We start from the raw sequence: 14,308 nt of genomic DNA, 5'->3' as shown, positions 1-14,308 counted from the left end.
ATAAAGTTGCAATCCCTTGGAAAGGAATAAATTCTCATCCTTCTAAATGCGAGACAATGGTACCTTTGCCCTACAGGAATATCAGAGCCAAAGTTGAAGATTCAGTACAGTAATAACAATAACAAAATGTTAACAGCAATAACTTTCCTCACTAACTTAGTTCTTTACGATTTACAATGTCCTTTAATATGCAATTCTGCATTTTGGTCATACAGCCATATTTGGAAAAGATAAGAATGACTTCTTGTTGGAAATCGGGAGTGACAGAGGTAAAGTGACATCCAAGATCACTAGCATTAAATGCCCATGTCAGATCTAAAACCTAAGACCCATGAATGCAGGCACCAGGGGCTATCCCAAATTTAGTAATTGCTGCGTTTATGAAAACTGGGCTCTAATGGGCTATTCAATGCCTGCCATGTAGCGTTTAGGGGTGCAGACCACTGACCTCACAGCGGTAGCAGTGAACATGGAAATCACGATCCAGAGCCACAATCCGGACAGTCTCCTCCTGGCCTGGGGCTGGCATGATGGGCTCCTTGCACACAGAACACCGGGGGGCAAATTTCCTGAAGACAAAGAGATAGTTTTGGTTCAATACTGAGCATAGACAATGACAAAGAGGTGAGACACAAAGATTAAAATAAAAGGATAACAGGTATAAACCGAGAGGACATCTGATCTACCATTCTGTGACCTTGAGCCAGTCATTTTCCTTCTCTGGGTCTGCTTCCTCAACCCTAAAATAAGAAACAGACTCAATGATTGTTGAGGTCCCTGTAGATCATAAATGATGTTGAGAGAGGCAGGGCAGTGTGTGAACTGCTTGTGCATGAGAGCACCTTGGAACTACTGGCCATGCGATACTTCGTGTGGAATTCACCTGTGCATAGATTTCAAACCCAAACTGTGGGATCACCAGAAGGGAGAACAAAAGTCCCGGAGGCCCCTGCTTGTCTCTGCCATTTCTTTCTAGACTTTTGTATGCGTTCCCCAGGCCTGACCTCACTGTTCTGAGCCTGGTAACTTTGCCTCATTTCTACTTATGAAGAGTGTCTTTCTTTGAAATGTGTCTCAGATTCTGGGAAATAGGCCTCAAACGACTATTTTTTCGAAACAGCAGAAGATAGTGAATTTAAATATCCTTTACACCAAACTTACCATGTCCAAACCTGAACTTCTTACATTTTGGTTGTGTTAAACTTTTGTTTGAAAAAAAGGTCAAAAAGTTGTCAAGTTCTTTATTCTTTAAAGGATTACAACATGTCTGAACACGTATATACTTACATCTATACACAGATATATGTATCATTTTGAGGTTAACTGTTGGTGAGGAATTTTAATATTTATTAATATCTTCATATTCTTTATTGTGACTGTTAGTCCTAACCTTTTTTCCTCATAACAAATTAATAGGATGCAAAAATAGGCCATGTATCCATCTACATATTCTGGAGGTTAGGGGTGGTAATTGTGAAGTGTGAAATGAGACATGATTTGAAATGGACTTAGATAAGAAATGAAAAAATTCAAAAAAAGAAAAATGAACTGTGCAACTCCATTTATCCACAGTAATTTTTTTAAGGTTGATGATATTAAAATTTATTTATTTGTGAGACTTAAAAAGAAATAATGATAGTAATCTAATGCTTTACAGAGTACTTTATGGTTGTCAAAGCATTTTTACATATATTATGCTCTATAAGTAATACATATTAATTTTCCTGGCAGCACCCAAAAGGCATCTGTATGGCTGCAACCTAAATAAATATGAATTAAGCAGCAGATCAATTGATTGCTATGAAAGAAAAATTAAAAGGACCATGGTACAACTACAGCAGTAATCAGAGTTATTATAATTGGTATTTTGTGCAAGAAGTTTATACTCAGTGACGAAAAAATTGCTTTGAACTATCTGATTATTTTTGAATCTGGGTCACCAGTAGTGAAATGAGCAGACTTCTAGAATCAACTGCAAAATCTCCTTTCCCCATTGTGACTGTACATTCTGTAAGGTCAGAAGTATGTCTTGCCTATCCCTGTATCCATGAGCCTTACCTAATTTCCCCAGGTAGGATTACTTACTGTAGGAGATGTCATTGCATATGCTTATTATAGTAGGAATTATTTGCATATCTTTGGGGACTACCAAACTGTAACCTTCCAGAATACAGGATTTGCTCCATCTCTGAGTCTCCCCAAACAATCTCTGTGACTCGGCATAGAGCAGAAATTCAGGTTATATCTAATGAAATGAAGCATCTGCCACATTTCTCTCTCTAAAAAAAAGCTACTTGGGCCTTTATGTTCAATCTCAAGGTTCTCCCTCTTTGGAAAGCTATAAACTGTGTTCTTGCTGAGTAAGGATTTCTTCCTTCCTAACAATTGGCCTCATTTCCATGATGAAAAGAAGACACAGGAAGCGGTTTCTGCAGTCCCACAGCATTCTTTGGTCGGCATTTCAAGGATTGTTCCAGATCTCAGGTGGTCTATTTCAAGGCTCAGTTTACTGAGCAGATGATGATAATAATAATAATAATAATAATAATAATAATAAATTGAATAACACTTTTGATAGCTAAAATAGCTACCATTTATTGAGTGCTTATTATGTGCCAAGCCCTGTTAAGCACCTGACCTTATTTTCTACTGACAGCATTGTTATGAGGAACTACTTTTATCATTTCTACTTTACAGCCACAGGAGCCAAGGCTCAGAGAGGGATGGTCTTAATCATCTTGTGTCCTGGTACATTCCTGGCAATCAACAAATGGATGCTTACGAAACAAATAAATGGATGAGTGTAACATGCCTGATAAGAAAGCATAAGATAGAGGAGTAAAAGCTCCATACAATGAGAGGGTCAGTTAAATAAGCCTGCTTTTCTGGGCTCACTGTGCTGGCACTAGGAATACAGACATAAACTATGACTTAGCAATCAGACCAGTGAGGGAGTGTTATCTATTTCTGTATTTGTTCTATTGATTTATATATACATACATATCTTATTACCTTGCAAAAATGATTTAAGGTGGTTACTGTAAAGTTTTATGGGTGTGTGTGTGTGCATGCGTATTTTTTATTAATAGTGAGACTATGTGAGTGCTATCTATAGTCAATTTACAAAACTGCAGAACAAAGGGATGTAAATTGAAACATGGGGATAGGGAGGGACTGAAATCAGAGAACGCTTCTTGGGGGGATGGCAGTTGGGTTGCACCTTGAAAGATGGTCATTTAGGGGAAATGGGAAAGCATGCATGTGTGTGGGTCTGCCTGGGACTGAGTTTGAGCAGTCCTCTGAAATGATATACGGGAAAGTGTTCGTGCCTTACAGGCTGGAGGGCTAGAGCCAGCTTTGATGGAAGGTAGTTATGCAAGGAGCGACCCATTCACAAGGCTTCAGAAATAGTATTTCAGAAGCTCATTACTCAAAGTGCAACTCAAGACCACCTGGGGGCTTGTCAGAAATGCAGAACTTTAGGGCCCACCGCAGACCTATGCAATTAGAATCTGAAGTTTAATAAGTTCCCCAAGTGACTTGCAAGCACACTGAAGTCTGGGAAGCACTGGTTTAAAAGACAGGATTGTAAGCAGGTGAGAGAGAATCCTTTCGTGGTTCTCCTCTATCTCATGGTAGCTTCCACTCCCAGGATGCTCTGGTAACAGCCAAGCAAATCATCCTTGAATGTGGAGAAGCATTTCCTAACTCTACACCCTTATTTATTGCCCGAGTTATTCTTCCTGTTAGGAATCTCCTTGTTTCCAACTTAAAACACTGGAAATTCTACTTCCAGGAGCCTGCTCAGAGCCCAGGGCCAAGTAATCTCCTCTGACTCTGGCACGAGCCTTTGCAGGTGCCCACCTCTTGGCTTTGAGCCCTTCTTGCCTGATGGCGCACATACTCTGCACCCTCCTCCCTACAAGCTCCTTGCTGACAGGCTTCTCTCTACAAATCAGTGCAATTTCAGCCCTACGTGATTTCTCTCCTCATCTCTCTCTCCATTAGTAGTTAGTGTGGTAATGGGTACACAGAAACCTCTTTGTAGAGAGGTTGAATTGAATTAAAATACATTTCTTAAAAGCTCACAAAGGAGACCTATTCAGAATGGCCAAGAACAAGTAACTCCCCAAAACTGCAGGAGATTGTACTCCTCTTATACTCCTCTCTCCTTAGCCTTGTAGCGTCACTGTGGGTTGGACTTTTTAGCTACTTTTTGTTCTAGTACTTTCTAGGCTTAAAAACAGGGTTCTGTAAAATGTTCTCATATTTTTCTTTAAAAAGTGGGGAAAAGGTAAAAAGAAGCTTTTCCCCCCAATACTTGCTAATCATACAGACAATGTTATTTTTAAAAAACAATTTGTGTTTTAACATGCCACTGAATTAGTGGTGGTGGTGGGGAGACAGTTGAAGGCTAGAGATTATTTTCCTCTTCAATTGCTCAAGTCTGCTTTTCTGGGGCATTCAGAATCACACATTATGTCACCAGCCGCAAGTCTCTAATTATGCTCCCCACTTTTAGAAATGGAAGATAAATGCATAGATATAAGTTTACATTTGTCAGAATTGAGTTCCTGTTTTAATTGAGGGTGCAATATATCATTCTTTATCAGCAACAGAAACATGTGTGCTCTGATTATATCTGTCAATCTTTCTTGGATTAGGGTGAGTCTAAGAAAGGAGAGACGCAGTGACAGAAACATTCTCCCCGTTGGTATCTTTTCAGTTCTCTTAAATAGATGCAGGTTTTCTTTCTTCATGTGTAATTACAAGCTAAAAATATCGATAACGTGAAGTACAATTTATGCTGTGACTGCCCTTTCAAAGTGAGCCGTTCCTTGTCTAATTCAGGTGGAGAATTTCCGCCTCTGGGGCTTTTTAATTCATTCAGCCTCACGTCTTTTGGTGAAGTTTTCACTTTCTTTGCTACTTGGAAAGTGGTCAGGAAATTCGTTTTTAAACCATGAGTCTCAGGTCCCCAAACTGCTTGTGGCAAGTACCTCCTGGTTGTTGACAGTCAACAGAGCGGTGAAAACTAACCCACAAGACCGCACGCCTGGAGGCCCCAGAATGGGTGCCACACTGGTGAGCCATGCAAGCTTCATGTCCTTGAGGGCCTCGGTCTGTCTGGAAGGGCACTGCCCAGCAAACAGTCTAGAAAGCCTCTATGTTTCTTGTTTGCAAATCATACCTAAGCTTTCATATAGTTCCTAAAAATGTTTAAAAATGTGACCAACCAATTAACCAACTAAGTGGCCAAATAAAAGTAAGCAAAACATAAAACCATACAATTTTCATGAAAAACCCATGATAGAGGGACCAGCAAGTGAAAGAATTGAGGAAGTGGGGACATATTTTTCCAGGCCCATGAGTAAGTGGTCTTGACCTTGAGGCTGTATTTTCTAATCCTCCTCAAAAGACTGCACAGTACTGGATTCACTAAGTTCATTAGAAAATATCCTGTGAAAGAGAAGACCTGGGTGGGAGAAGAGTTGAGGGGAGGGTATGAATGTGATGACAATGGCATTAAGCTGCCTCTGAGCATGTGAGAGGCTTGCATTAGTAAGGACTGAATCATTCCCTGGGTCTGTCTTCCCATAACTTCCTATCTGTAGAGTGGCAGGATGGAGAGAGAATCCTGGGCTGTTATAGCTTGAGCACTTTAAAACAGGTCTGGTCTAAGGACCAAACTGAAGAGCTCAGAGAAATTGAGCAACTTGTTCAAAGTCACACATCTTGTTCACGTTTAGGCCAGGGAGGGCTGGCCCAGGATCCTGCCTCTTTCCAGTATAAATACTCTGTGGCTGAGTGAATTTTCTTACAATTAAAGCCACCCAAAGATGCCAGGAACTAGCCCCAGGGAAGCTGTGCAGCAGAGGCCAGCCTGGCAAGGCCACATGGACAACCTGATAGCAATTCCCACATTGCATGGTGGGGAATCAATCAATTCTTTTTAAGGCCCCATCAAATTCTGAGATTCCATGCCTCTGAGAAAGGAGACCAAGTAGCCCAGGTGCCAGGCAGTGAGAACAGGCTGCAACAGACTGGCAGGCTGGAGGCAGGAGAGTAGATTGCCTACTTGTGGAAGTCCTCGATGCAGTGGATGAGGCCGCCAGCATCCACGGTGAATGGGATCCCATCCAGGCTGCGGTGGCACATCACACAGGTAAAGCAGTGAGGATGATAGGCCTTGCCGGTGGCTCGGAGAATCCGCTCCATAATGGGCTTGGAGCACACACTGCACTGCTCCAGGGTATTCTAGAGAGGAAAAGAAAAATGCCAATGATGGGCTGAAACTAGAGATGCTCCACTTCCACAGCAGCTTATAGCACGACAAGCACTGTCACAGAACACACTGGCTCAGGTGCTTGTCACAGTCAGTACTTTTACAATCTTTATTGTAGGGAGAAGAAAATGCAATCAGATGGATCAAGTGGTTTTTCTTAGGTTACCCAGGTAATAGGCAGCGAATGTTGAATTTAAAACATGTCTTCTGACTCTTACCCTTGTCCCTTTCCACTACAGCAGGGGTGATGGCAAACTTTTCTGTAAAGGCTCATAGAGTAAATATTTCTGGCTTTCTTGCAACCATGCAATTATACCACTGTAGCGTGAAGGCAGCTATGGACAGTACATAAGCAAATGGGCATGGTTGCATTTTAATGAAACTTTATATACAAAAACAGGTGGCCCACTGGATTTGGTCTATCCAACCCAGGTTCTCTGCTAGAAGAACGCTTCACTACTACTTCTAAAATGTGCTTCATCATCAAAGACCTGGTGGGGTCATCAAGGACCCTAGCATTTTAGAGAGTTGTCTGATAACTGAGACTCACAGAGCATGCTAGCTGTAGATCCCCATCAGAGCCCAGCACAATCAGTGAGGCTTTTGATCACATAAGGCCTTGAAATCAAATGCTATCTCCAAGTTTAGTGTTATAAACTCTTAATGGAAACGTTGAGCCCAAAGGAGGGGTTCTGGTTTGAGATGTCAATTAAGAAAGTTAATTTATCTGGCTTTAAAGGTATGCTCAGTTTTAAAAAGGGCATATCCCCCTTAAAGAGGATACCATTTGTTGAGTCAGGACTCAGAAATATTGATGAAATTAGTTAATTTTTCATTCTTTCCTAGAATCTCATGCTGTCTTACCAAACAACCGTGTTTCACATGTAATATGCTATGTTCCTACTGAGATGTTTGGACTGACTCACTGAGTTTACAACCTAGAATAAACCTGAAATGAGGACCTGGTTAGAAAGATGGAGAACTGGAATAGATGTGGAAATTGAAGGTTAATTGCTCTCTTATCACAAGAACCTTAGTTTAAATGGTCATGAGGCAAGAAGTACCTGTGGGTAGGTAACAAGGGTGTTAGCGTCTCTACTACAGCAATGGTCTCTGCTGGGCTCCCTTATTTGCATCTCTCTTCTGTAATACTTCCCCATCACCAAAGTGACTTCCAGTTTCCTTTCCAAACCACAAATGTGGCCAAATAATTTTCCTGTTAGCAAAAACTTATACAGTTCCACAATGTAAAAAAGAGCTGGTTCCATATCTGGCATTCAACCTCCCTTTCTAGGCTGATGATTCCCTTCGGACCTCAGACTGCCCACACACGTTCAAACCATGAGGAGCTTCCACAGTCCTGTGCATTGGCTAATGCCTGCAGTGAATTGCAATGTGCCATTTTGACCTTTTGAGGTATAGGTCAGAAGGCAACCTCACAGTGAATCTTTCCTTGATGTCCTCATTTGGAATACACGGCTTCTTTCTCTCCCCTTCCCGAGCGCTTTATGTTGCTTATGAAACTTAACAGCATTCACTGTATTAACATTATTTGTACATACATCTATTTCCTCTATCAGACTGCATTTTCTTTAAGGGCTGGGACTATGTCTTTAAGGACGTATTTCTTTGTCCCATAGTAAACCTAGTATACTACCTGGAATATCATAAGCCCGGGATGAGTGCGTGCTGAAAGAATGAATGAAGGAATATTGTTCACATCCCATCCCAGCAGTACACAGCTGGCCTGCCTCCCCTGACTTGGGAAACGATGCCAAGATGAATTGGTAAATCCATCACCATCCTCTCCTCAAAGCTGTGGTTGCTGCGGGTTCTGAAATTGCTTAGTACGCCTCTGGTCACAGTCTAAACTCATGGAAACTATTAACCGATTTTCACTCTATTTTGAAGTGGTGAAATTAAAATAGCAGAAAAACCTAAGATGACAGTCCGGAGACTACAACGGTCCGGACCATGAGGACCCTGCTACTTTTCTCCTCTGGTGACCTGAGCTAATGTGGCTGGAAACTGTCTCCTCAGGGCTGGTGTTTTGTTCCTCTGTGGGTTTTAACTTTTCTTCCTTTAAGGCAGCCCTGTAATAGAGTTGAACAAACCAGAAAATGCTTGACCAGAAAATGTTTTTTGTTTGCACTGAGGCTTGGCTGCAAGCTTCAGCCCATTTACTTGAAACCATCAGCAGCATATAAGGTTGAGTCAGTTTCTAAGGAAATTCTTCATGGTCTGTGGAAGCACTGTTTAAAGAACAGGTAATCTGAACATTTCTTTTACAAAGACAAAAGAGTGTAAAATATGTTTAAAGTGAGACTACTGTGAAATGCCCACAAATCAGAAAATAAAGGTTCCAAGAATGCAGCTGACTGTTAGCTTGGTCTAGCAAATGATGGAGGGAAACACCTTGTCTAGCTGACTCTCTTAACTGTACTCGTCTTCTTTCAACCTTTGACTCGTCCACTAGGACCCTTAGACTTCTCTTCTATTTGAGAAAGGATAAAGACTCTTACAATGCCAGAGAGGAGGGAACTGAGCATTCCTCTAGCCCAAGCCTCTGATTTCACAGGGTGAGAAAACAGACCTAGAGCACTGATACAGTTGGCCCTGGGTCATAGAGTTCAACAAGGGCAGAAGTGTGACTGTATCATAATTTTCTGACTCCCAATAATTCAGAAAGGGATCTGATGAATTCATTACATAGCCATAGAGAGGGGAAGTTGCTAGTTAAAAAAAAGAAAAAAAATATCCTGGCTTTGTCAACCTGTAGTGTATGATCCTGGGTAAGTCATTTCTTCTCTCTAGACCCCAGTTTTCTTGCCTGTAAAGCACTAACTCTAACTCTGCAATTTCATGACTCTTTGGTACAGCAGCACTAAAAACAATAGACAATGGCCAATGGTGCCATTACTAGATATACTCATACACTACAGACAACTGGATAACCTCTCATCTGAGGTTTTAAAGGAGGCTTCATGTGTTAGAAACCTAAACTAAGTAAACTTTACTATGTCTTTTCACTTGGAATTCCAGAAATTGCTATTGGTAGAATTTTAAGCACCACAGATAATCTTTATGTCTCCTTATAGAAGGTTACTTTAAAGCCAGATGAAAATATGCAGTTTTTGTATTTTCTAAAGTAGGTTAAAATTTTAAGAATATGAAGCAAAAAAAAAGTCCTCAAGCAAAAGAGTTGAAGAAAGATGTCTCTAAGTGTATCTACTCAAATCACACTTGTATGTGGAGTAGGGGTACCATGAGTGATCAGTGGGAGGTGGGAGGGAAGAGCACACTCCAGCATAAGAACATTCAAACTCTCGAGAGTAACTCACAAGCTGGCTCTGGATCAACCTCTACTGAGCTTTCTGCTACCACTGTAATAAGATATGTTCTTCCACAAGCCCAGACTACTTCACATCCTTTTTTTGCCTAGAGAGTAAGTAGTCATTCTTCAAAGTTAAGCTCAGATATTACCTCTTCTGCAAAACCTTTTCTAATTTTCCCTTTGCTATACTCCAAGCAAAATAAGTCACCTCTTTCACTCCCATAAGACTGTATTATGCTTCTCCTATGACACTGAATATAATGTATTTGACTTAATGGTTTATGTCAACATCCACTGATCAAACCAAGTCCATACCTCTCTCCCCCCATTGGAGCCACAGTCTTAGGTTAACTTTCCTAGGAAACAGATTCTTAGACAGAAATTTTCACATGGGAAGTTACCGGAGAGTGTCTTTGAGATCAAGACCTATGGGAAAGTACAGAAGTTCCTGAGTAGAGGAATTCAACTGTGATGTAGTCAAAACAAAAGCTTCTGATGGTTCTGTGGATTAGTCGGTCTGGAGCTGGAATGGCCTTGCCCAGTTGTTTTTCTTTGAAACCAGGGCATAAGGCCTTTACATCCCTGCATCTACTAGTCAATGGATACGCACGGCTCGCAAAAGCAGGAGTGATATTGGGCGAAGAGTTTCCCCTCAGTTGAGGGTGATTACCAGAGAGGGACTCGGCTATGCACCCTCAGTAGCCAACAGTCCCTGCAGCTGGAGGAATGAGAGCCTTGCTCCTGAAGAGGGAGCTGGGCAGCGTCCACAATAGTAACCATCCTTGCCCAGGGCCTGATAGTCCATGGCACACAGCAGGCAACTGGTAACCAGCTGTGAAATACCTGATAGTTTACCCTGAATAAAGAGTCTACATTTTATACTTTTTTTAAAAATACAGGCATTATTTGAAAAATTTTACAGGATTTTCAAAATTGTTTTGGGTAGCTATACTAATGAACATACAGTTAAAAGGAAGAGATGTCACAGATAAGCAGAAAAAAGCCAAAAAAGAAACTAGCTGCTAAAAGGCACAATTTACAAACTTTTCTGAAATGATGATAATACAATTGTAATTAAAAACAGAAAAAGTTAAGCAAAAATAAAAATAAAATCACATACAAAAAACCAATCTTGTACACAAAACTCCCCAAGGCAACTGTTTTTAGATATACAATCTGCTTGTATTTTTTCTATCCTCAGATATTGTATAAATAACTTCTCTAATTCACAGTCAGAAGAACTAGAAAAATCATCTGAATATAAATGATTATAAGCATAAGCAATAACTACTAGTTAGATTATAAAGAAAATAACATCTCTATAATTGGTATATTGCATAGGTTATATGTGTTCAATGTTAAGTATTTTATATAAAAAGACATAAGTGTTTGAAGATTCAGAAAACTATAAAGTGTTGCCATTTAGAAATGTTAAAATTTTCATTTCATAAAATTAAAATGTAATCTTATATATTTCATCTTTACTTTTTTAAGGTATGAAAGCAACATTGAAACAGGAAAGAGTCTTGGAAAGATAAGGGTGACATCTCATGTTCTAGGTAAGTAAAGTTGTTTTTGGGGGGATAAGAATAAAAAGGAAAAAAGCAGAGTCAGAATATATTTAAACCTTTAAAAGTCTTCAGTGCACTGTTGGTGGGAATACAGACTGGTGTAGCCACTGTGGAAAACAGCATGGAATTTCCTAAAAATACTAAAAATGGAAATGTCTTTTGACCCAATGATTCCACTGCTGGGAATATACACTAAGAATCCCAAATCACCAATTTAAAACAACTTCTGCACCCCCATGTTTCTAGCAGCACTATTTACAATAGCCAAGTGCTGGAAACAGCCTAAGTGCCCATCAGTAAATGAGTAGATCAAAAAACTGTAGTACATTTATGCAATGGAATATTATGCAGCAGAAAGAAAAAAGGAATTCCTAACTTTTGGGACAGGATGGATGGAACTGGAAAATATTATGCTAAGTGAAATAAGTCAGTGAAAGACAAATATCATATGATCTCACCTATAATCTGATGAACAAAATAAACTAATGAGCACATTAGAACCAGAGGCATGGATACATGGAACAGACTGACAGTGACCAGAGGGGACAAGGGAGGGGGATAATGGTGGAAAGAAGGGGAAGGCACTAGTCAAAGAACATGTATGAATGACCCATGGACATAGACAACGGTGTGGGGATGGACAGTGGGAGTGGAGCTGGGCTGGGCAGAGGAGGGCAAAGGGGGAAAACTGGGACAACTGTAATAGAGTAACAATAATTTAAAAAATGTCTTTAGTGATTATTCTACTCCAGGAATTTTCAACTTCCCTCACTTGCTTCTTTTTTCTGTAATCCTTTGTTCAAGGAAATAATTTGTCAAGACAACAAACACATCCAAAAGAGCCTCAAATCACTTCTGGATGAAGAATGTGAAAGGATGGAGTCTACATGGGATCCATATTTTATAGTTTATAAACCATGATTCTAGTCTAACCATAAGATTTAAGAAACAAAGAGACAGAGAGGGAAAAGAACTAGTGATAGAGTTTGAGTTAGAATATAGATCTCCTCACAGATAGAAAGGAATATGGTGGTTACCAGAGGGAAGGGGGTGTGGGATTGTAGAGGGTAAAGGGAGCAAAATGTATGGTGACAAAGGATTACCTGACTACGGGGTGGTGGGTACACAATGCAATATATATAGATCATGTATCATAGTAAGGTACACTTGAAACTTATATGACCTTCTTAACCAATGTTACCTCAGTACATTTAATAATAATAATAATAATAATGAAAGAATATAGGTCTCCTAATTCTTCATACAGTGGAAAATCCCTCTCCTACATCATGCTATACAGAATTCATATTTCAGTAGATATACTCCATATTGTAAATATAAGGCATTCAAATTGACTACCTGCAAGTTACATGCACATAAAGGAAGGAAATGTGTACAGATTTCAAGACAGTTTGTCTACTGTCAATTTCAATGGTTCTTACAGGATGACGCAGAAAACTCATCATTGGATCCCCAGCATCTACAACAGTATCCTCACAAAAACAGATGTTCCACACATATGGGTTTGACAGTGAATTAATAAACTCTGGTTAAGTACTTTATATAAAGTAAAGTTAATCTATTTCCCCATGCAAAACAATTCTCTAATCCAGATCTGGGCTCTCAACCGATAGGCTAAGAAACAGTGACTCAAGTGGGTTGTAGGCGTGCCACATTTAGGAGGGTTAAAGCAGAGCTTTCCATAGCTCCTGGGTGGTCACCTGGGGCCAGGTGAAGCCTCATTCACCTACTCCAGTGTGCTGAATGAACGCCAACGCTTTCCACATGAACTACGATGTAAAAAGGGTTGGGAAGCACAGCTTACACGCAAGTGTTCCCAACAGAACAGCAGTGTGGTACAACAAAAGGAGAACAAGGCTGTGTATGACTCAACACACCTCCACTGAATTGCCAGTGCCATTATTCAAACTCAAATAATTATATCAACTAACTTAATTTTGGAAGACAAATTTATTCCTCATTCTGGTCACCAAGAAGGCTTCCCCAATGATGAAAGTATTTGGGGGTTTTCTTTTCAGATGAAGATATTATTTTACTTTGATAGTTCTTCTGATGAGCTACGGTACAAAACCTCCCAACAGCTCTGTCCCTCAGAGAGTCATGCATTTCTTATTAGAAGTTTTCTTGTACTTTCTAAGTGTCCTTCACCTAAATCTAAACCCTAACCTTAATCTACATCTTTATGTGTCTCTGCGTTTTAAAGCAGACAGAAAATAATAATGGTAATCGCAGTGTCACCCGTCCCTCTGACTGTTACGTTCAAAATTTTTTAGTCAATTTATTAGATGGCATCAAACCCTTAAAATGTATTTTTTTTGATGTCACGAACCCCACAAAAAAATGACAGTTATGAAACATGGGACTAAAAGTTCAGTAAAAATTCAACTTTGTTTTTTGTTCATTTCCACTGTTTTTGAACACATCTCTTTGCATCCAATGCCTATATTGCCTCAGCTTTTTCTTGAATCCCCTTGAAAGAAACTTTTTACAGGGTTTTCTGCTGAGCAGAGCTGCCTCCCCACTATATTTAGCCTTGCAGAAAGCCTAAGGAGTGGAACAAAGTGTTCGACATCCTGGCAGGTATCGGGGAAGAAAGAAAAGACAAAGACACTGTCCTGGCCCTTAGAGGTTCCCGGTGTAGTGGGAGAAGTAGACACTGCTAGAAATAGCTGATCAGAGGCAAAGGGCACAACAAATTGCTGTTGGAGAGGCATGAGTAATGTGTGATGGGAACAGAGAGGAGAGAGTAATTACTTTTGAACGGTGAGGAGCAGACAATGTGCTGGTGGCGTATGATTCTGGGAACCTCTTCTAGGTGGGATTACAATTAGCTCTTGAAAAAAAAATACATAACACTCTTTGGAATTAATGTTGTGTTATAAGAAGAGTCCTCATTACCTAAGTCCCAGAAACGCCTACATTGAAACAAAATTCATTTCACAGGAAGAAGAATGTTTTAACAAAATTAGTATATTGGATCACACTGGTGAAGGGCAACTCAGTATTGCCAGAGATAAATATCTATGTGTCAAAGTAACACAAACAAAAACACACGTATGACTACTAAGATGGAATTTAGAAAAAAATCCTTACAAA

At 40.0% G+C, this 14,308-nt stretch overlaps 1 protein-coding gene across 5 annotated transcripts in view; it reads right to left on the bottom strand.

Moving 5' to 3' along the window:
- The window catches only part of LOC114490441 (LIM domain containing preferred translocation partner in lipoma), a 636,657-nt gene that overhangs the window by 16,323 nt on the left and 606,026 nt on the right, over positions 1-14,308 (bottom strand). For all 5 annotated transcript variants that reach the window (XM_036017287.1, XM_036017288.1, XM_028504415.2 and 2 more), the window contains 2 exons: positions 6,080-6,258; positions 449-569 (listed from right to left, as the gene is read on the bottom strand). In XM_036017287.1, the coding sequence (XP_035873180.1) occupies positions 449-569; positions 6,080-6,258 (300 nt within the window). The remainder of the gene's footprint in view (positions 1-448; positions 570-6,079; positions 6,259-14,308) is intronic.

Source organism: Phyllostomus discolor, chromosome 2 (assembly GCF_004126475.2).
Source record: "Phyllostomus discolor isolate MPI-MPIP mPhyDis1 chromosome 2, mPhyDis1.pri.v3, whole genome shotgun sequence".
NCBI lineage: Eukaryota > Metazoa > Chordata > Mammalia > Chiroptera > Phyllostomidae > Phyllostomus > Phyllostomus discolor.
This window is presented reverse-complemented; position numbering and strand designations above follow the sequence as displayed.